General features: G+C 36.7%; 1 protein-coding gene across 5 annotated transcripts in view; it reads left to right on the forward strand.

Moving 5' to 3' along the window:
- Window positions 1–23,624, forward strand: part of ADGRV1 (adhesion G protein-coupled receptor V1) — a 574,200-nt gene that overhangs the window by 259,125 nt on the left and 291,451 nt on the right. For all 5 annotated transcript variants that reach the window (XM_021085372.1, XM_021085373.1, XM_021085375.1 and 2 more), the window contains 5 exons: window positions 4,379–4,624; window positions 10,835–11,242; window positions 17,699–17,883; window positions 21,702–21,951; window positions 22,536–22,675. In XM_021085372.1, coding sequence (XP_020941031.1) covers window positions 4,379–4,624; window positions 10,835–11,242; window positions 17,699–17,883; window positions 21,702–21,951; window positions 22,536–22,675 — 1,229 coding nt within the window. The remainder of the gene's footprint in view (window positions 1–4,378; window positions 4,625–10,834; window positions 11,243–17,698; window positions 17,884–21,701; window positions 21,952–22,535; window positions 22,676–23,624) is intronic.

Raw genomic sequence — 23,624 nt, forward strand, 5'->3', positions numbered from 1 at the left:
ACAGCAAGGTGAACCAGTTACACATATATGTATACATTCTTTTTTCTCACATTAGCATGCTTCATCATAAGTGACTACACATAGTTCCCAGTGCTATACAGCAGGATCTCATTGCTTAATCATTCCAAAGGCAATAGTTTGCATCTATTAACCCCAAATTCCCAATCCATCCCACTCCCTCTCCCTCCTCCTTTGCAACCACAAGTCTTTTCTCCATGTCCATGATTTTCTTTTTCTGTGGAAGGGTTTGTTTGTGCCATAAATTAGATTCCAAATATGTGATATCATATGGTATTTGTCTTTCTCTTTCTGACTCACTTCACTTAGTATGAGTGTCCCTAGTTCCATCCATGTTGCTGGAAATGGCATTATTTTGTTCTTTTTTATGGCTGAGTAGTATTCCATTATATATATAAAATCACACCTTAATCTAATCATCTGTTGATGGACATTTAGGTTGTTTCCATGTCTTGGCTATTGTGAATAGTGCTGCAGTGAATGTGCGGGTGCATGTGTCTTTTTCAAGGAAAGTTTTGTCTGGATATATGCCCAAGAGTGGGATTGCTGGGTCATATGTAGTTAGTTCTATGTATAGTTTTCTAAGGTACCTCCATACTGTTGTCCAAGTGGTTGTACCAGTTTACATTCCCATCAACAGTGCAGAAGGGTTCCCTTTTCTCCACAACCCCTCCAGCATTTGCTATTTGTGGATGTTCTGGCTGCTGTGAGGTGGTGCCTCATAGTAGTTTTGATTTGCATTTCTCTTTTAATCAGTGATATTGAGCATTTTTTCATGTGCTTGTTGGCTACTTTTTAACATTTTTATTAACCCTTTCCTAAGTATGTACAAAGAAAAAATGTTTATCATTCCTTAATAAATGAACATATACTTAATAAAAGCAAAACTCTTGATATTTTAACATTCTCCTATCATTAAAATTAATAAAATTTAAGTATACATTATACTCACTTATTTTTCTTTATAACCATTTTTTAACACATTGCACTAACTTTTCTGCCTTAAGTACCGTTATAGATTCAAATTTAACTAATTTTAAATTCTGTTTTAAACGATTTTTTTTTGCTATTCAAATGGTCATGTCATGGCCACTGAAAGACCTATTACACTGGCCTTTTGTCTTTTCATATTGCTTTAAAAATTTCTGGATGCTTATTTGCTTTATAGCAATAACCTGTGTTCTAGAGCCATCCTGATTTTTCCTTTTCTAAGACGTCCAAGCAACTATTGTCTAAGGACTTGATTTCTTTCATTGTAGTTTCAGAGATATGAATCTGTGTACTGAAGGTAGACATGAGAGTTGGTGGTTGACAAAGGTGCTGCTCCTATGAGCCATCTTGATAGTCATAGGGCTAGAAATTTTTTTTTTTTTTTTTTTTTTTTTTTTGTCTTTTTGCCATTTCTTGAGCCGCTCCCACAGCATATGGAGGTTCCTAGGCTAGGGGTCGAATTGGAGCTGTACCCACCAGCCTACACCAGAGCCACAGCAATGTGAGATCCAAGCTGCGTCTGTGACCTACACCACAGCTCACAGCAACGCCGGATCGTTAACCCACTGAGTGAGGCCAGGGATCGAACCCGCAAACCTCATGGTTCCTAGTCGGATTCGTTAACCACTGAGCCACGATGGGAACTCCCTAGAAAATACGTTTTTTAAACTATTGATTACCACTAATTTTTTTTTAACTTTGGCAATTTTAAGAATTTTATTTTTATTTTTTATTTAAGTATAGTTAATTTATAATGTTGTGTTAGTTTCAAGTATATAGAAAAATGATTCACCTTTTATATATATATATAAAACATTGTAAATCGACTATACTTTAATAAAACTTTAAAAGTGAAAGAAATACACTTACATATATTAAACAAAACAAAAGAAAAAAAATAAGGAAAAACTCAGTTCCAGTAGAATGTTTTTGGAGAAAAGTATCCTATTATTGTAAATCAACTATACTTCAACAGTTTTTTTCTAAAAAATAAAAAATAATTAAAAGAGCAAACCAAGATAAATACTCACCAGAAAGGATATTTGAAATCTTTTTTTTGTTTTTTCTTTTGAGGGCCACACCTGAGGCATATGGAAGTTCCTGGGCTGGGGTTGGATTGGATCTGCAGCTGAAGGCCTACGCCACAGCCACACCAATGCCACGTCCAAGCTGTGTCTGAGACCTATGCTGCAGCTTGCAGCAATGCAGGATCTTTAATCCACTGCGTGAGGCCAGGGATTGAACCCACATCCTCGTGGATACTAGAAAGATTCTTAACCTGATGAGGCACAATACTGAAATCATGTTTTAATCCTTCTTTTCTCTCTTCCATCATACAATCGTTTTACAATCCTTTAGATTTCTGGGACTTTTGTAAATGCTGTATACAATTGAATGTAATACAAGCATCTTGGCTTTTAAAAAAGACATTGTTTCATTATATTATTTCATTTTTACTTTGCTTCTAAGCACTCCACAAACCATTTTGTACTAGTTGGGCTGAAGATCGTCCTGAAATACTGCTGACTAACTAGGAAAGGAACTTGAGTTCCAGCAAAGTCTCAGGTCATATAGGTCTAGAGAGGTTCAGCTATGATATGTGAGTTTAGTTTTCCCAATATACTTGAGAAATACTGTTTAAATAGAGTGTTTTGTTGTGAGACTGGAAGGCTCCTTTTATTTCTTCTGCTGGCACCCATCTGCACTGTTCATTTTTAATCACCATCACAATGACAATAAATAATGTTTTAATCATCAGCACAATGAGAAGAAATATGCTGAAAAATAAAGACAAGAGTCTGTTTTGGAAGGCAGTATGCTGAAATCCTTAGTTAAATGAAACGGTTGTGAATTCAAGCTGTTATCCATTAGGGAATAATAGTTATTGAATATAGAGCTACCCTTACTTTTCTACTGTTTTAGTTTATTGTACTTACCAAATATAGTTTCTCAAAAATGGGAAGAGTATATTTACCTTCATTTCAATATATACTGAGAGTTGATTAGCAAAAGTAAAGAATAATATACCACAGGAAAACTTTTCTTCAGACAGATAAAGAAGATTAAATTCATTTACTGTGCTACTAAGTTGCAACTCATTTTGAATATGCCTTGGTTGCAATGATTCTCATTAAAATGATCACAAAACAAATGATAAATAAGGCTCTTGCTGATAGATAAAAATGCTTTAGATCAAATTAGACAATGATATGTACAGTTTAAAATGCTTCAGCTTCGCTTCTTGGAGTTATGCTTGGAAACTGACAATGCTACTAAGATTTTTAGGTTACTGTGTAAGAGCAAATAGGTAAAAACAGATGATTGACAGTATTTTGCAAAATTGAATTCAGGCTTTAGAAAATAACTTATTTGAGATTGTTGAGAAAGTCCCAAAGTAAAACATGAGCAAACTGCAACCTATAGATTAAATTTAGATTTCTTGATACTGAATTTAGGGAATTTTTAAAGAATACAAAAATCACCAAGTTAACTGTTACCAGTATTCAGTCATATTTATGTAAAATTCTTTAAAATAAAACCTTACATAGTTGAAGCTCCCTTTTGCACCTCCCAGGTTTTTTCAGCTCCACACCTGGACATAACCACAACGCCCATCCCTCCATCTGAGAGTTACTGTCTTGGGGTTTTGTTTTCTTTTTCATTCTTTAAATATGTATCCTTTAACAAAATGTAGCTTGTTTTTTGTAATTTAAAATTTTGCATTTATTGTATCATGCCATATGTATCCTTATGCAACTTGTTTTTTTACTCATGATCATATTTTTAGATCCATCTTTGTTGAATTTTCTTTTCTTTCATTCTTTCTTCTTCTTTTTTTAATAACCACCCTTGTGGCACATGAAGTTCCTGGACCAGGGATTGAATCCGAGCCACAGCCGTGGCAACAGTGGATCCCTGAACCCACTGCACCGGGCCAGGGGTCGAACCTGTGCCTTTGCAGCTACCCAGGCTACTCCACTGCTCCACAGTGGGAACTCCTAGATCCATCCTTGTAGAAAAATATTGACATGGTTCCTTCTTTTTAACTACTAGAGAACATTTCATTGTATGAGTATATTTTATGTATTCTTTTTTTTATTGAAGTATGTATAAGTTGTCTCCTGACATTGATTTTCTGTAAGAAGCTCATCCACAAAGAGTTAAGGTATTCTCAAAGAAATACCAGAAAAACAAATCTCATGATAATTTAACATAAGAATTTAATTTTGTAAATTATACGTAACATATCTGTACATGTATATTTATTTTTATAATATATATGAATAATACTATTTCTTAATATCAGAATTGTTTTAAAATAAAAATCCATTAATAATCATCCTGTTTTTTCCTTTTTTCTCATTGTCAGATACCGCAGGTTGAAATGCATTTTTTTGTGGAACTGTATGAAGTAACTGCTGGAGCAGCCATAAATAATAGTGCCAGATTTGCACAAATTAAATTCTTACCAAAAAGGGATGAACCTCCAAGTCTTGTGTATTTCTCTGTGGGTTCTCGACTGCCAGTGGCTCATAAGAAGGCCACTTTAATCAGTCTGCAGGTGGCCAGGGACTCTGGGACAGGACTGATGATGTCTGTTAAGTTCAGTACTCAGGTAAGCATGCACCATGTATTAATACACAGTAATGTTTTCTGCTTTAACTATAGCATATGTAATGACACAGAGAATAATTAATATCTTATTTTCTAATGGATGCCCTCATAATTCACATTATGTTTATTACATTAAGCTTTATCCTTGAAACAGTTCAATTTTTTCACTTAGGTCATGTTTTAAAATGATAGCCTCGGAGTCCTTGTTGTGGGTCAGTGGTTAATGAATCCAACTGGGAACCATGAGTTTGTGGGTTGGATCCCTGGCCTTGCTCAGTGGGTTAAGGATCTGGTATTGCCGTGAGCTGTGGTGTAGGCTGCAGACACAGCTCGGATCCTGTGTTGCTATGGCTGTGGTGTAGGCCGGCGGCTACAGCTCTGATTAAACCCCTAGCCTGGGAACCTCCATATGCCGTGGGAGCGGCCCTAGAAAAGGCAAAAAGACAAAAAAAGATAATAAAAAATAAAATAAAAAATAAAATAAAATGATAGTCTCTTGTCTTTGTCAGTCAGTCAGTTATTTATTTATTTATTTATTTTTGTCTTTTGTTTTTTGAGGGCTGCACCCTTGGCATATGGAAGTTCCCAGGCTAGGGGTCTAATTGGAGCTACAGCTGCTGGCCAATGCCGCAGCCACAGCAACGCCAGATCTGAGCCACATCTGTGACCTACACCACAGCTTACGGCAATGCTGGATCCTTAACCCACTGAGCGAGGCCAGGGATAGAACCCACAACCTCATGGTTCCTAGTCGGATTCGTTTCTGCAGCGCCACAATGGGAACTCTGTCTTTGTCTTTCTTTTAGAAGAGTTGGTATACAATGCAAAGTGTCTCACATAAATCTGTTCTATAAAATCTCTAGAGAGGAATTCCCTTTGTGGCTCAGTGGTAACAAACCTGACTAGTATCCACGAGGATGTGAGTTCCATCCCTGACCTTGCTCATTGGGTTAAGGACATGATGTTGCCGTGAGCTGCACAGTGTAGGTCACAGATGTGGCTCGGATCTGGCTTTGCTATGGCTGTGGTGTAGGCCAGCAGCTGCAGCTCCAATTCGACCTCTGGCCTGGGAACTTCCACATGCTGAGAGTACAGCCCTAAAAAGACCAAAAAAAAAAAAAAAAAAAATCTCTTGAGAGTTAAAATTACTTCAAAATGTAACTGAGACCAGAAACAAAAAGTGCAGGTCTTTTTTTTTGGCTTATACCTGAACTAGTTGAAAATATTCAGGACTTCAGACGCTTTGTTTCTTTAAATTCCTGAGCTCATGAAGTCTTCTGGCCACTTTTCATATCTATCTTATTGGGTGACATCAAGTGGAAGTGAGGGAGCGTGTAGGTACCCAGGAACTCAGAAAAGAAGTGCTATGGAACATGAAGTGTCTAGAGCCTGGGATTGGTCCACACAACACCATATACCTTTACAGAATTATGGTTTAGACTTTATTTTAGCAGTGAAACTCCAATATAGTAAAACAAATGTGTGTATCTACTCTGATTGAATCACAGTTGTGGAAATTGGAGCTTCTGCACCTGAAGCCTCTTTTTTTTTTTTTTTTTTTTTCCTGGCTCATGTAACTCCAAGAAACCCACAATTTTAAAAACTACCATTTTGGACAGTGTTTTCATTTTCCCTGTTTCAAAATTCCAAACCTAGTGACATTTTAACCTCAGGGTTTCAGAGTTGCTTTTTTTGTTTTTTATACAAAGTGCTATTTAATATGTGCTTGGTTGTGTCACTATTGAGTAGCTCAGTCACATAGAATATTCTGTGCATAAAATGCAACATATGTGCAGCCAGTTTGCTGTGGCAGTTGTGTGAATCAGAGATGGGAGTTTAGGACTTGAGCTGTGGGTAGTGAGCTGTCCTGGAAGCTTGCCAGGCAGAAAAAAGTGTCTTTATGACAGAATCTGCAGCTTGGCAAGCAAGAAGATGAAACTCTCTATCATATGAGACTCTAGAAATAAATTCCATTCTAAATGGCCTTGAAATGGTATAAACACACAAAAAAAGTATTTTGATTCATGGTGGGGATATTTTAGCATTTTTTTTTTCTCTTAAGCATTTAAGATGGTAACAGAAATGAGGGAAAAAATATGTGCTTCTTCTCCCATGAAATATATATCATCATATGCTCACTGCTTTGTAGAATGGAAGAGTAGAAGAAGTGATAGAAAGATTTAAGATGCATTTTAAACTAGTTCGTACACTCAGTTGAAAGGGGAATTGAAGATGCCAAAAATAAGAATCTAAATGCCGATATCTTGATCATATTCATTTATAGTCTTTCTAGATTATTCACAAATGATTCCTTGCAAAACATATGCTGTCACTAGCATGTAACCATAGCATTTTTATAATACTATAAAAATCAACTTAGAGGTTCCCTGTGGTGATGAAAATGTATCTTGACTCTATCAATGTTGCTATCCTTGTGATATAATTATGCAAGATCTTGCCAACAAGGGATATTGGGTAAAGCGTACAGGAGACCACTCTTTATTATTTCTTATAACTGCATGTGAATCTATAATTATCTCAAAATAAAAAGTTTAATTTTTAAAATTAGAAATAAAAGTTTCACCTCCCTGGTGTGATTTTTTTTTTTTCCTGTCGCTTCATTGCCCCTACATTTTCTCTCTCTGAATGCTAGGCATATTTCTAAAAGAAAAAGTTATACAATTTTATTTTCCAGTAGCTGGCAAGGATGAGAAAATAATTATGGACCAAGTTTCTGGTCTGTTACAAAGATAACAGTTTAGATTTTGCTTTAAATAGATTTTAACAATGTAGCTAAAACAGTAGCTATATACCTAGCCTTTGGTAGGTCAGTGTTCCCCAGTACATAAATACTGTAGTCATAGCCTAGGTTCCCCTATATGTACATATTTGTGATATATAGTTAAGGGATATAAGGATTTGAGATAATGAAAATATCATTCATTCCAGTTATCTTTAAATTAAATAAGCATATAGCTAAGCCAAATTTGAAAACCAATTCCAGGTAATTTCATATTTATCTGTATACTAGCCCAAAGCCCACAAATTTAAGAAAGAGCATGCCTTTCCTCTAATTCTCACATTTCTTATTCTCTCGAAGGGTATTTCTGTATTGATTTTCATCATTGCTCTTTTTTAAAAAAAGAATTCTCATTTCTCTTTCATCACTGAATTTCAGCTTTTACAAATAATCTTAGGACAATTCAAATAACTAAGATTTCATGGGGAAACAGTTCTTGTACATGAAGAACTCTCATATGCTCCATTTTTCCGTAAATAACTCAATGGGCAGGATTAGCAATGTCACAGAAACACACCAAAAATGTAAAGCCATAGGACATGGCATATTTATTTACAAACAAGCTGTAAACAAACATGCATTTCTCCTTTAGTAGGAGAACTTAGGTGTTTTAACATTAAATAAATCAGTGGTGATTCCAACACATAATCTAATTCTAAGTTAAGGCTTTATATTTGTTTTGAAACCCATATTCATAGGCAACTGTAACCAAAGCAAACTTTTTATCTGTCAGGTTGAGTTCATCTGCCCAAAATATGTTATTTATCCACTACAAACAATTCTTCTGTGGAATAGGAATTAGTAGCAACACCATTGATTTACTTTAATGAATTATTAGTCCCCTCCTTAGGTTTCATTTATTTTGAGGATCTAGGCTTCAGCAGCAAAACATGTGTCCCAGAAGGAACAGAGCAATTTTTTTTTTTTTTTTGTAAACTCAGAAAAATTTATAGGCTTCACTGATTTTTACTTGCCTGAAAGTTGGCCAACAATCAAGAACTCACGATCTCCTAAATGCAGAAAACAGCAAAAAGTGTACTTGATCAGGCACCCGTCTCAAAACATAAATATTCTTGGTTATTGAAGCAGGCAGTCTTCACCTCATTTTCTTCAAAGGCTGTTTGGTATTGCCCTCTCTAATCGTCGTTGCTTTTAAATTGCAAAGTGCATCTTTGTACTTGTTATATGTATTCTATAAACATGAAAACATTTTGATTGTCCCATTTCCTTTAAACATCTGAATTGTGAAATAAATTCTACCAGAAAACTGTGGATGGATGTATATATGTAGTTTATAGTAATGAAATTATCACCACCTACCTTAAGAAACCCAACTTTATCAGTATCTTAGAACTGACTGCCATAAACCCTTCTCTGATGCTATCCTGTTTTATCTTACAGAATAACCATTCCTGATCTTGCAGATAACCTCTATTCTGAATTTCATGTTGACTTATTACCTTACTTTTAGCTTTTATTTATAGTTTTACCACCTACCATATCCTGTTCAGGGTTACCTGTTTTGGAAATTTGTGCAAATGAGATTCTTCTAATTGTATTGTTTTATGGTGTGCTGTTTGTTTGTTTGGTTTTTGTTTTTTTGGTCTTTTTAGGGCCACACACTCAGCATATGGAAGTTCCCAGGCTAGGGGTCCAATTGGAGCTGTTGCTACTGGCCTACACCACAGCAACAGCAATACCCAGATCCAAGCCATGTCTGTGACCTACACCACAGCTCTAGGCAACAGTGGATCCTTAACCCACTGAGAGAGGCCAGGGATGGAATCTGCATTCAAATGGGTACTGGTGAGGTTCATTACAACTGAGCCATGAGAGGTACTCCCTATGGTGTGTTTTTTTTTTTTTCCTCAACAATGTTTATTTTGAGAAGTACCTGTGCTGATGCGTGTAGTTGTTTCATTTTTGCTGATTATATCATATTGCAGTGGATACTTAACGTATCCATGCTGAAGCCAGTAGACTTTTTAGTTGTTTCCTTTAGCAAGGCTTCTTCTTTGTTTTCCCCCTACCGCTATGCTGCAGGGATCCTTGAAAGCTCTTTATCTTTCTTTATTTCTTTACTTAAAAAAAAATTTTTTTTTGCCTTTTTTTTTAGGGCCACACCTTCAGCATATGGAAATTCCCAGGCTAGGGGTTGAATTGGGGTTACACCCAGTGGTCTACGCCACAGCCATGGCAACATGGGATCTGAGCCTCATCTGTGACCTATACCACAGCTCGTGGCAAGGCCAGATTCTTAACCCACTGTACGAGGCCAGGTATAGCACCTGTATCCTCATGGATCCTAGTCGGGTTTGTTAACTGGTGAGCCACAGAGAGAATTCCTCTTTATCTTTCTTGATTTTTCACTTTACATCACTCCTGGATGCATGTTCTTCTTCCTCCTGGATGCATTGACTTCTCCTTAGGGCATCTAGAACACCACAGGTTCCTGTACTTCACCCCTACCTCTCTCACAGCTCTTTCCTATTGCTGGTTTTGGTCCTCCTGACCAATACATACTGGGGTCCACCTAGACTCACTCTCTAGCCTAGACCATCCACACTTGTTTTCTTTCAATACCACCTATAAAATGAGAACCCCTGAATTTTTATCACTAGACCCTTCTCTGATCCTGATCTGGACTCATATATCTAATTGCTCTTACTTGATATCTTCATTTGAATTGTCTGAAAGTCATCTCAGGCTTAATATATATATAATATATAATTCTTGATTTCATTCTTAACAATATTTCCCCCAGTTTATTGCCATTCATCCAGGCAAACAGCTAGGAGTTATCCTTATTCTCCTCTTCCTCTCCATCTAACAATGAATTAAAGTCCGGCTAACTCTACATTCAAAGTGCATACCCAGTCTGAGCACTTCTCTTTTTACTTGTACAACCCAAGTTCCCCTTGTCTTTTTGCATGAACTAATGTAAACCCCCATCCCTCCTCCTTGCTTCCATCCTTATCCACTGCTATAGCCTAACTATCCACAAGCCTGGATACTCATAAAAATATGCAGTAAAATGTGTCACTCCGTTGTCTTCTTGTCATACTTTGTACAAGGGACATCTGTGATCTGACCCCTGGGCACGTACGTCTCTGAGTATCTTCACATTTTAGTAGGCTCACATCTGGAGAAATCCTGTAAGGCAGTAGTGCCATTTCTAGTTCTCTTTCTTGATCTATTCTAAGGAATCTGTCTTTCTTAACTTCATCACTGTGTGATGTGTATTTATCTGTCTAATTGTCTTAGGAGATTAGAAAAAGTGTAAACGCTCCCGCCCCCATTATAATAGTAATATTGTTGTGGTTCATCAGATTGTTTAAGAGAAATAAAATTTGTTTAGGACAAGATCTGTGGTTTGATAGTTTCACAAAAGCAGTGTTGTTTAATTTCTAGGAATTGAGGAGTGCTGAGACAATTGGCCGTACTCTCATCTCTCCAGCTCTTTCTGGGAAAGACTTTGTGAGAACTGAAGGCACATTGGTCTTTGAACCTGGCCAGAGAAACACTGTATTGGATGTCATCCTAACGCCAGACACAGGGTCTTTAAATCCATTTCCGAAACGCTTCCAGATTGTGCTTTTTGACCCAGAAGGTGGTGCCAGAATTGATAAGGTGTATGGGACTGCTAACATCACTCTTGTCTCTGACGCGGATTCGCAGGCCTTTTGGGGGCTTGCAGAGCAGCTGCAGCAGCCCCTGGATGGGGAGATTCTCATGAGGGTGCTCCACAGCATCAGCGTGAAAGTGGCCACGGAGAACACAGATGAACAACTCAGCGCCGTGATGCATTTAATAGACAAGGTAAGGAGCTCTTGCACATGTTAGCAGTTGCACCACTGCTAAAATTGCATACATTTTTAAAAGACAAAAAACCCGTATACCGTTATAATGTCTCTTATCATGAATTTAGTTATAATGTCAGATATCATGATACAGTTAAAGTTCTGAACCTAAGAATGGAATTCATCCCATCTGACACTGTGGTTTTGCTTCTTGTGACTGATGCCTGTTTGGAAACTTCCGTCTTACACTCAGAGAATGATGAGGGATTTGCTGCAGCAGTAGGAAAGACCAGTGTCTGGAAAGAGGCACCGGATGTTAGAAGCTCCAAGCTCTTTCTGATTCTCCAGCAACTAGACAAATATCTTTTGGGACTGCATCCCAGTTTTTTGAGTCCATAAAAAGAGGGCCTGGACTAGACGATGTAGCATAGTTCTTCCAGTTGAAATGCCATGGAACAGGAGGCCCTGCCCTCTGCTGGTTCCCTGCTCCTCCTGGGTACTGAAGACTTTTGCAGAAAAAGAGAACTGAGTAATGACCAAATGATTTCAGGCATTTGAATTGGAGTGGACTTACTCCACCTATGTGTTTTTTTAAACCTGTTTATCTGTTTACATTTATGTAAATCAAGAAATTAAATGGAGCTGTAAGATCCTAAGAATGTAAATGAAAGAAAATATCAAAGAGGAATTTTATTGAAGGAAAAAAATCTTGGGGTTTATTTGGGACTTTCTTATCAAGATATTTCTTATCAATATATTCAAGTGCAAGGGATAAAAAGTTTTAAATGCATACATATTGGTTTATAAATACTGCAGTTCTAACACATGACCTTTAAGCACCTAAAATGTTGACAGTGGAGTTTTAGATTATCATGTCTATTTGAATTCTTATGATATCTCGTAAAGCACAATGACTGAAATGTAGAAAAGAAAATTATACGTATATAGGCAAGAAGAGCTAGTACAGAGAAGAGAAGTGACTCCTTTTTCATGCAGAGAAAGTTCTAGAGGTAAGGATTTACCCTGTGAAATGATGTTACTTAAAATTCTAATGATGAAAGCATAGGAAAATAACAATTTAATTTTGTCTAAAAAGAGGGAAAGAATATATGGTAACTAAGTTTTAAAAAAGAGAGCCTCTTTTTTGTGTGATTTAGAAGAGATATAAGAACATTGTTTTACCTCTTTTTTCCCTCAGCAAGTTATATAGAAAGCTATATATTATTGGTTGAGAGTCAACACTAATTTAACTAGAGTTGTTGAATAGTACATCTTGATTTTTTTCAGTTAGATTTATCATGGACAGTGACACTGAATTATGAAAGAAGCACCTATGGAAAAATTTAATTCATTTTTTTGAGTGATCATTAACAAACAGTATAATTTTTCTCATATAGTAAAGTAATTTATGTGAAATAACCTGGCAGTTATTAAAGCAATAAAATATATTTTGTGTCCTAAAATATTATAAAATTAAATAGATTGCATTATTCAAATTCTTAAAAGAAAATTATTGTATTCCAACTGAGGCTGCCTTTGCTATGATTATTGCTAAAATCATGTAACTAAAATTTTTTCAGTGTTATGGCATATTGTTTTCTTAAAGTTATTTATATATGCTATTAGTTACTGATAATTTAAGCAACTGACATCATTCAGTAATATCATATATTATAACATATAAACAAAACTGAAAAATTCTGAGTAACATGAAAGACTCTAGTGAATAGAAATCTATAATTTGTTTAACAAAAGGAAGACTCAATATCATAGAGACAGTAATTTTCTATAAATTAACCTTTAAATGGAAATAATCCATATCAAAGTACCAGTAAATTGTTTTAAATTTGTTTTACCTGGTCATATGGTGTTGTACTTCACCTGGAAGAATATATATGTGAAAAAGAGCAGAAATGAAAAAGGGGAAAATGTTAGGGACCTTACTCTACTAGAAGTGAAAATATGAAGTTACAGTGATTAAAACAGGGTGGCACTGATGCTGCCATAGACATTCAGGTTAATGGAATTAAACAGAAAGTGCAGAAATCAAGCAACTTTGAACATTTCATACATGATAAAGGGGACGTTTCAGATCAGTGGGTCGAAAATTATTATTCTCTAAGAAGAGTGTTGGTACATGTGATTTAACCATTTGAAAGAAAAATATAGCTATATCTCCATCCTAAACCCTTCTCCAAAATAAATCCCAGACAGATTGGAGATTTAACTGTAAAACCGAAACAAAATTCTAGCAGAAAACCTAGATGAAACATTTTTAATATGTAAGTTTGAAGTGGTAAAATTCTTTTTAAAGCATAAAACAAAACCCAGAAGTCATAAAGGAAATGACTGATAAACTTGACCACATAAAGTTTAAACACAATTTCTCTTTGCATATACTGCAAAGTCAAAAGACATTCTAATGATTGTGTTTCAATTATATAAAGTGGAGAGAAAAAGTAAGGAAAAAAGAGCTAATAGGTCTGGGGAATTTTTGTGCAAATAAATGTATAACAAGAATGATTATTTCAGGATTACTTGGAATAACAAAAATTGGAAAAAGATAGACATATTGATAATAACGACAAGACAGTAATGAAAGAGGCATTGAAAATGCAGGTAAACACATGGTAGGGTTGAAATTTTAATAAAATATAGGATGCTCAATTATTTTTGAATTTCAGATGAACAATGAATATATAGTTGGTATAAATATATTACAAATAAAAATATTTTTATTTGCATGCACTATTTGGGACTTACTTATATGAAGCAATTATTGGTTGTTTATCTGAAAATCAAATAGAGTCAGAGTTCCCACTGTGGTGCAGCAGAAGTGTCTCCAACTGGTATCTATGAGGATGTAGGTTCATTCCCTGGCCTTGTTCAGTGGGTTAAGGATCTGGCATTTCCTTGAGCTATGGTGTAGGTCACAGATGCGGCTTTGATTCTTCGTTGCTGTGACTGTGATGTAGGCCAGCAGGTACATCTCCAATTTGATTCCTAGCCTGGGAACCTTCATATCCCATGAGTGCAGCCCTAAAAAAACCAAAACAAACAAATCAAATAGAGTCACCTGTACTTTATCTAGCAACCATTCATATGTCTTATATGTACTTCATATATATCTAAGATATCCTCAAATTCAGGGGTACTGAATAGAACTTCCAAGTCTTGTATTCTTAGTGAAATTGTTTCATATTTATAAGTTTTATTTTCCCCCAGATTGTTTTTTTTTTTTTTTTTTTTTTTTTTTTTTTTGTCTTTTTGCTGTTTCTTTGGGCCGCTCCCGCGGCATATGGAGGTTCCCAGGCTAGGGGTCGAATCGGAGCTGTAGCCACTGGCCTACGCCAGAGCCACAGCAACGCAGGATCCGAGCCGCGTCTGCAACCTACACCACAGCTCACGGCAACGCCGGATCGTTAACCCACTGAGCAAGGGCAGGGACCGAACCCGCAACCTCATGGTTCCTAGTTGGATTCGTTAACCACTGCGCCACGACGGGAACTCCTCTCCCCCCAGATTGTTTAAAAAAGAATCTGCTTTATGTCATGTATTTCTTTATAGGAAGAGCTCAACAAATCTTAGGTATTGTTTAGTTATTAGTAGAAGTGACTTCTTATTTATATTCAGAAGAAACAAATATTGTGCTAACAAGGGCAACAGCCTTAAGTGACTCACTTTAAAGATGTTCTGGATAAAATCCAACTGTGACTTTGGGCACATTTTTTTGCTACAACATAATATTCTTTCCATTAGTTTTCTTAGACATGGCACAGTGAACATTATTTAAAATACTGTCAGGGAGTTCCTGTCATGGTGCAGTGGTTAACGAATCTGACTAGGAACCATGAAGTTGCAGGTTCGATCCCTGGCCTTGCTCAGTGGGTTAAGGATCCGGTGTTGCTGTGAGCTGTGGTGTGGCTTGGATCCCAAGTTGCCGTGGCTCTGGTGAAGGCTGGTGGCTACAGCTCCGATTAGACCCCTCACCTGGGAACTTCCGTATGCTGCGGGAGCGGCTCAAGAAAAGGCAAAAAGACAAAAAAAAAAAAAAAAAAAAAAACCAAAAAACCTATCAGTTGCTTTAATACTAGTATCTGTCTTTTAAGACTGCTGTGTTTAGTATGCAAATTTTTAATTTAATTGGATTTTGGTTTCCAGGTTTTTGAAGCTTGCAAAACACAAGTCAGGAGGCATTGCTTTTAATTTTGAGTTCTAGAACACACGAAAGAGCCCAGGAATGATTTCTTCTATGACAGTTTGTTAGACCCCCCCACCCCCCAACTAAGGTTCCCTTTTTGTGTTCTTCCCTGACAGTTTTTAAAGTTTTCTCTGACTTTGTTTTTTAAAAACTATTTCAGAAGCCAGTTTGCTTATGGGGAAAGTTCTTTTTATTGTTGTTTATGTAAAATGGCCTTTTAGAGCCAGCATACTCCTTTCCATCGTGTACTTTTTAATATTGTATATCTTATATTTCAAGAATTATTTTTTTACATTTGATTTATTTTGTAATCAGACTAACAGAAAGATTTAGATTTAGCTCTGTATTTTCCTACCTGGTTTTGGGTTTCATGCTTGCAATGTATTGACTGATTGTCTACAGCCTGGGACAATCTGTGTGGTTATTTTAGAACAAGCAAATGGGGGCATGTTTGAGTTAGGGCAGGATGGCTGTCACATGTGCCTACTTGGTTTGGCAGTTCATCATCTCCATCTTCATGGAACAGTTAAGCACCCTCTTTTGCTTCAGGTGACTTATCAGGAAACAAAACAAAATAACAGTGGCACCTTCCTCACCTTGTGAGAATGAGAGAAGTTAATATAATGTGCTGAGAACAGCACCCTTACATACCAAGGGCTATATGAATGAACTTTTTGCTTTATTTTTGGTGTGCTTAAAGAAACTATCTAAGGCCTTTGAATGTGAATGAAAGGTTGTGTAGCTCTAGACTTCTTGGATCACAACTTTTAACTCTTAAAACTGCATATGTTACTCTGCTGGATTCTGGCATTTCATTTGCAAAAAAAGTCTGATGTCAGAGTTAATTTTTGTTTCTCTGTTACTAATTTCTTTCCTGATTTCTGGTAAGATTTTTTAAAAACTCTTAAAATAGTATTTAAAAGTCACCCAAATCTAGTGTTGTTTCTTTTCCTAAATTTCTCTGGAATAAAGCAAGATCTGCATCCTATCCAGGAGTATTTTTTAGCTTATCAAGTATCTGTGTTGCTTTTTTCTTATACTTGCTATTTTGTATGCATATTATATCTTACGGTTTGTCCTATTTGTCTGCAGTATTTTCTCTGAGTTCTGTGAGCATTTCTTGGGCTCATTTTTCATTTAATATATTCAGTTTGATTGTTTTAATAGACAGCGGTCTGTTCCCTGTCTCCATTGTAGTTTTTTCCTCTGTTAATTTTTTATTTCTACCTTTTATCTTTTCCCTGTGGATTATTCTCCTTTCTTTCATGTTGTCTTTGAGATGACTACTCTTATAAACTTAGATTTTGAGTTCAGCTGTTGGCTTGGCACTGTATACATTACAAAGCTGTAAAAACAGTATGGGGAACGTTGAACCACTTCCTCAATGAGCTCAGCTAGTACGGGTAACGGAAAAATCAGCATTGTCATAAGTTCCTTAGTAAAGGTACTTGGAAGTTACAAAGAGAGTGATCATCTATCTTGGCAGATGGGGCACAGTTTAGAAATCACAATAAAAGTAATGCCTAATTTGAATTCTGAAGAATTAATAGGTTCTTCTCAGGTATCTAAGAGCATAGTGGAATAACAAATCAGGACTTCACACCCATGACCATAAAGATGTGGTCCCCATCATTCTGGCAAGGGGAAAAAATGAAATCATGAAGGGTGTTTCTCCTTTTAGTCTCCTTGTCCCTCAAAGAACAAATAACCCAGTCCTTTCAGGTAGGAACGCTCATGCTTACCAATAAAGGCAGGAATATCAGGAACTCTTGTCTACTCTTGGTTGGAAAAGGATTTGCTCACTTGATGTTTGAGAAATTTAGTGATATGTAGTAGCTTCTCTCCAGTGAAAAACAGATACTGAAGAATAATCTTGCTTCTATTATAGGTAGATATTCTTGTGTTTATTTCCTTAATTGTTGGTCAAAAGAAAAAGAAACGATGGTGTAGATGTAAAAGTGAGGTTAATTTTAACTCATGATGTTAATTATTGTGGTTAAAATTCAGTGACCCTTGAAGTTGTTTGGGACCTTACCTAGACATTGAGTAGAAAATATTTTGGTGATTATGCCTTTTAGTAAAAATGATGGGTTATGCTGTTCAAAGTGCAAATGTGTTTGAAATAGGATTTTGATACTACTTTAAATTCTTCATGGGTTCATCCTTATTTTGTGAATGTTAGTAACTGGAACTAAAGAACACGTTATACCATGCGTGTCATTTAAGCAGTTTATTTTCAAAGATATATTTTCATACTTGGATCTTTTTTTCTAGATAACTATTGAAGGAAAAAAACAACCACTAAGTATTGAAAGTCGAAGTCTTTTCTATGAGATTCTCTGTGCTCTTGTCAACCCAAAACGCAAGGACACTAAGGGTTTCAGTCACTTTACTGAAGTGACTGAGAATTTTGCTTTTTCTCTACTGACTGATGTTACCTGTGGCTCTCCTGGTGAAAAGTAAGTATCTTTTAATATAATAGTGGTGCCTTAGATGTATTCCTTCACAGTTTACAAAGTAATATGCAATGCAGATTGACCTAGGTGATGTAACTAAGGATTATACATTCATTCAATGCATTGTACCTAATGGGCAAGTTAAGTTAATTATTTGAAGAAAACATAGAAATTGTATCAAGAAAAATTAATTTATACCGTCAATAGTATATTCCTCTTGAAGTGTCCTTTAAAAATATAAAAAGTCTTATTGCTTACTCTTATTTATATAATGAGTAGAAGATATAAGATAACATTCTAAAATTAAAAAAAGGAAAGTGATTCCAACTTTACAGATTTTTTTGTGTGCTGTTAATTATGCTTCTCCCTGGAATTTTGGTTCAGTTTCATCCATTCGAAGGAAGTTCACTGAAAGTTGCTGAACTTCAGACTAGTTGTTTCATGGCTGAAATTTCATGGCAGAAAGCAAGCAAGAGGAAAAGGAAAAAATAAAATATAGCTCATGTTCATTATTAACTGTGTTTAATTTTGTAACTATGTGTTAATATTCTCCAGAAGTCTTGGTGTTTTAAATTACATTTATAAGATAAATTGGATCACTGTAATACAAAGACCTCAACATGTTTTAATTCTCTTTGATTAATAAATGTCTGATGATAGGAGTTACCGTTGTGGTGCAGTGGTTAACTAATCTGACTAGGAACCAAGAGGTTGCGGATTCGATCCCCGGCCTTGATCAGTAGGTTAAGAATCTGGTGTTGCCTTGAGCTGTGGTGTAGGTTACAGACTCGGCTCAGATCCCGCGTTGCTGTGGCTGTCATGTAGGCCGGTGGCTACAGCTCTGACTTGACCCCTAGCCTGGGAACCTCCATATGCTGTGGGAGTGGCCCCAGAAAAAGACCAAAAAAAAAAAGGGCTGATGATAGAACATGACTAGAAATTAAAAACTCCACCCCCCAATTTTCAAAGGGTAACATGTGTTATTTATAAAACAGTGACTGTTCTTTAATGGGACATGTCTGATTAAAAGTGTTGTTCAGTGAAGCCAAATAGTTCGTAGCTTTGCATGGTCCTAATCCTTTCTGTTTGTTTTTCCATATTTCTGCAAGATCACTAGGATATCAAGATAGTCTTAGATTAACCTATCTATCCTGCTGTGAATGTTGGTTTCCATAGCCTGTGCCCTCAAAGGCCTGGTGAGAACGCAAGAGAGTGTAAATGCACAAAAGAAATGACCTTTTCTGTCCTGTTGCCTAAAGTATTTCCAGGGCCTAGAACAGTGTCTGGTCATGGTAGATGGTATGGTATGATGAGTGAATAAAATGAATGAATGTATCAATGCATTTTGTGCCACATGCATCCTCTTTGTAGACTTACCTTTTCATCTGAGATTTTTAGGAAGAGGAAGAAGCATGTATAATGTCAGTCAGGCAAGAAGAGCATGGTGTGTCTGGGAAGATCATCACCCTTTAAAGATTGAATATAGAATAAGTTAGGTTGTGTGTGTGAATCAGACAGACTTTTAGAGCCATATGTGAGGACAGTATTAAAGACTAAAGAATAGGGTAAATCAAGAAATAAGGGATTTCCCATCTTGGCTCAGTGCAAACGAATCTGACTAGCATCCATGAGGATACAGGGTCAATCCCTGGCCTTGCTAAGTGGGTTTAGGATCCAGTGTTGCCTTGAGCTCTGTGGTGTAGGTCGTAGACATGGCTTAGATTTGATATTGCTGTGGCTCTGGCATAGGCCAGTGGCTATAGCTTTGACTCGCTCCGTAGCCTGGGATCCTCCCTGTGCTGCAGGTGCAGCCCTAAAAAGACAAAAAAAAAAAAAAAAAAAAAAAAAGGGAAATAGGAAGACTACAAAGGGGATAATTATTTAGGTAAGAGAAGATGCAGGTTGAAATTGAGGCAGGGACATGAGGAGGATGGTATCTTGAAATAATTAGGTAATAGAATTAACATATGGGGGCAAGTTGAAAATAGAAAATAAGAGAGTGGTCAAGACTAGTTTTTATTTTTTACTCAGAAAACTCTATAGATGTTGACCATTCTCATAGGCATTATTTATACATTGTCTTAAGCAGTATTCAGAGGTATCTATTGAGAAAGAAGGGTTTGGGAATAGAGATATTGAGGAGAAAGATGATGTCTAGAACAGTCATTTGAAAGCCAAGCAAAAACAATGTCAGGTGGATTAGTCTGACTGGGTTGGTCACTGTGGATTTGCAGTGATGCCAGTCTACATGTTAAGGTGTATTCTCTCCCCCCACCCCACATAAGCCTGGGTGTAAAGCAGATTTGGGGATCGATGAAAGTGAAGTCATTGGGAGGGCACGGATAGAGGAGATTAAAGTATCAGGGAGAATGTAGTCCTTGTCAGGTAAGAGGGGCCAGGAGTTTGACACACTTGTGTCGTGTCTGGATAGAGTCACTGTACATGTTGTATTGGTCTCTGAATGCCAGTGTGATGGGGACTACAATGGAGCTGATGGGCTCAACATCAGAACATGTCAGAGGGATGGGAAGGGGGTAGGTAGGGTCCCTCGTCTCAGCAACATCGTACCTGGTCAGGGGATGGGGAGATCTGCAGCAGCAGCTTTTAGCTCAGAGTCACCAGTGAAGGTGTGGAAGGCTAGGTGGGGAGATAAAGAGATGAGTTTTTGATAAAACTGTTGAGTAGGTGTGGGTGGCCTGTATATGTTGAGGTATTTTAATAGGAGTCTGGTCACAGGGGTCTAGAGCCTGGACAATGGCTGGATTAAAGATAGATATTTAAAAGTACTGATTCAAATGTGGTAGAGTTAAATGTTTTTTGGACAGTGTATGGTTAAGGGAAAAAAAAGCCCTTTCCCTTTCCTTCTCTTTCTTAAATCTTCCCTTTAAAATTCTCAGCTTTATTTCCCAGGTTAGGGGTCTTTTTATCCATGATATAATTATGTATACTCAGCATCTCTTGTGGCCCATGTAACTTTTAAAGTTTAATACATAACTTTTTTTTAATGTCCTAATATTCTCCAGATTTTTTCAGGTCGGTTTTATATCTGATTCATCTTTGTGTCTCTTCATTGGAAACCTGATGGGTCCAGAGAAAAAAAATGTATAGGTTTTTTGGAGGACTGGTTAAAGTCTTGTAGAACCCCAGCATACCCCAGGCAAGGATTCTGAGTTAGTAAGAATGGGATGTGATCTAGAAACCTCTATTTTTAAACATCCTTCAAAGTGATTTCAAAACACAATGAGGTTCGGAAGCAGTTTCACCAAGCACAGGATCTTGTGCCTAAGAAATGTTCAAAAAAGAATTGTTAAATGAATAAAGATTGCTGTTCAGGGCTGTTTCTTTTTTATCAGTCACATGATTAAATTCAAAATGCTCTGATGGGTTTGAAAGGGATGAGGTAAACTCAATGAAAACATGTCTTAGATGTATAAGGTTTATGATATCCTTGAATATAAATTGGAGAGTTTCAGCTTAGTGATATATTCTTCCCTTAAACTTTTCCAGCAGTGCTGATGTAGCCCTCACAGAAAAGGGCATTTTTAGCCACGGAGTCTTTCTGATATCATGGCTTTCAAAAACCCATGTTTAGGTTATAAGTGGGATCAGGCAAGAGGATGCAGAAAATTTCTGTGCGAAAAAATCATAACAACCAGAAAAGAACCGAAAGTACATTCATTTTCTTTACTGATTCTGGGTAGGTAGTGTCATGGTTATACATAAAGAACAGAGCCCTAGTGTGATGAATCTTAACAGATGTAAGTAAGCATACAAATGCAAACATGTACCATTTTAGCAGAATCTTTGCTTTTCTGTCATAGAAGCAAAACCATCCTTGACAGTTGCCCATATTTGTCCATTCTGGCTCTTCACTGGTATCCTCAGCAAATCAATGGGCACAAGTTTGAAGGAAAAGAAGGTGATTATATTCGAGTTCCAGAGAGGTTATTGGATGTTCCAGAGGCAGACGTAATGTCTGAGAAAAGTACATGTGAACTAGTGCAATTTACAGAGTATAGCAGCCAGCAGTGGTTTATAACTGGAAACAATCTTCATGCCCTGAAAAATAAGGTAATCTCTCATTTGAAGAATTAAATGGTTGGAATCTGATATTTTCCTTAGGAGACAGAGTCCTCAGAATACTTTGCTTGATCAGATTTGTGGTAAGTGCTTCACAGGGTGAGCTAATTATGAAACATGTCCCATCTTTATGAGCTATTATTGAATGTTTAGTCTCAAAAATAGTTGGAAATATTTCCTTCGTGTTATATTAAGCAATATATATATGATATATATTTTTTCTCTCTTTTATATGTGTATATATGAGATATATCTATGCTATGTAAATGTGGCGAAGTGGAAAAAACATAGCTTTCACTAATGCTGTATCGTATTATATATCCCACTATGATTGAAGTCTGATGACAAAAGTGATTACAGTCAGCTGCAGTCTGCTCATAACTGAAGTGGAGGTAGAATGTTTGCAGTGGAAAAACTATCCATGCACTCTGCATTCATAAGGAAGCTAACTGTTAATAGTGATAGTAAGCAAGTGACTAGCATGACTAGAAAAATGAAGCAAAGTTAAGAATGGGAGATTCAGCCATGACATTAATTTGAAAATATTAAATTTTCTATTCTTTTTGGCATTACAGGTATTATCATTGAGTGTGAAAGGTCAGAGTTCACAAGCCCTGACCAACAACAATGAGGTTCTGTACAGGATTTATGCTGCCGAGCCTAGAATTGTTCCCCAGACGTCTCTGTGTCTCCTTTGGAATCAGGCTGCTGCGAGGTACTTGTTAATAATTCTTTAAAATCAAAATTTGGTCCTTCCCCATTCCAGTACCATTGAGCCCAGTTTTTCGTAGGTGAGATTTTAGACTGGAGATTAACCTCTACAATAAATGAGGCAAAGCAGCATAGGAAATGGGCTAACGTTGTACAGGTGGCAGATGCAGCCAAACAATGTAAACATGTGTTTAACACATTATTTACCCTTTTATTATTACTCTGTCATGGGACTTAATGTGAGTTCTGCTCAATTCAGATAACCTTCCTATGGTTATTAGTTAATTTACTGAGCAGGGAAGGACTCTTGCTGTCTGACTTGTGGTTCAGGACCTGATGCTCCATGTTCAGAGAGATTAGTAGGGATTTATAATTCTAGTCCACATATGACGTGGGTACATTTTGGCATTAAAGCCACGCATGGGAATGGGAAGAAGAGAGCCATCCTATCTTTGAATCTCCACGACCCAAGACCTCATGTTTCTGAGCACTTAGTACATTTGGAGCTCCATCAGGGCTGTGGGTCATGCATGGCTGGCTTAGAGGGCTTAGGGTTCACATCGGTCACTAGATTATGTTTATTGCTGATTTTTAGTCACACAAACTAGAATTCTGAAAAGGTTCAACAGATTAGTTGGGTAACCAGCTATCTTCCAAATACCACAATTCTGTGTAGTCTCTTTGTGAAAAAATAAATTTCTATTGAAATTTCTAATGTCTGAGGACAGATCTTAACCTAATATATAGATACTCTACGCTCCTCAATGTATAATTAGTAATGAATGTGCCAAGCTGGACTCTGCCGTTGGGGTTAAGAAGTCTTATAACCTTGGAAAATTAAAGGGATCAAGAGGCTAGAAGGGAAGGGGCTCAACTGGGGAAAGCTCAGAAGTTCTGGCACGTGACACTGTATTTGCTATTATCACAACAAAGTTTTTGTGCAAGAACTCAAA

The sequence above is a fragment of the Sus scrofa genome, chromosome 2 (genome assembly GCF_000003025.6).
Source record: "Sus scrofa isolate TJ Tabasco breed Duroc chromosome 2, Sscrofa11.1, whole genome shotgun sequence".
In the NCBI taxonomy this organism is placed as follows: Eukaryota; Metazoa; Chordata; class Mammalia; order Artiodactyla; family Suidae; genus Sus; species Sus scrofa.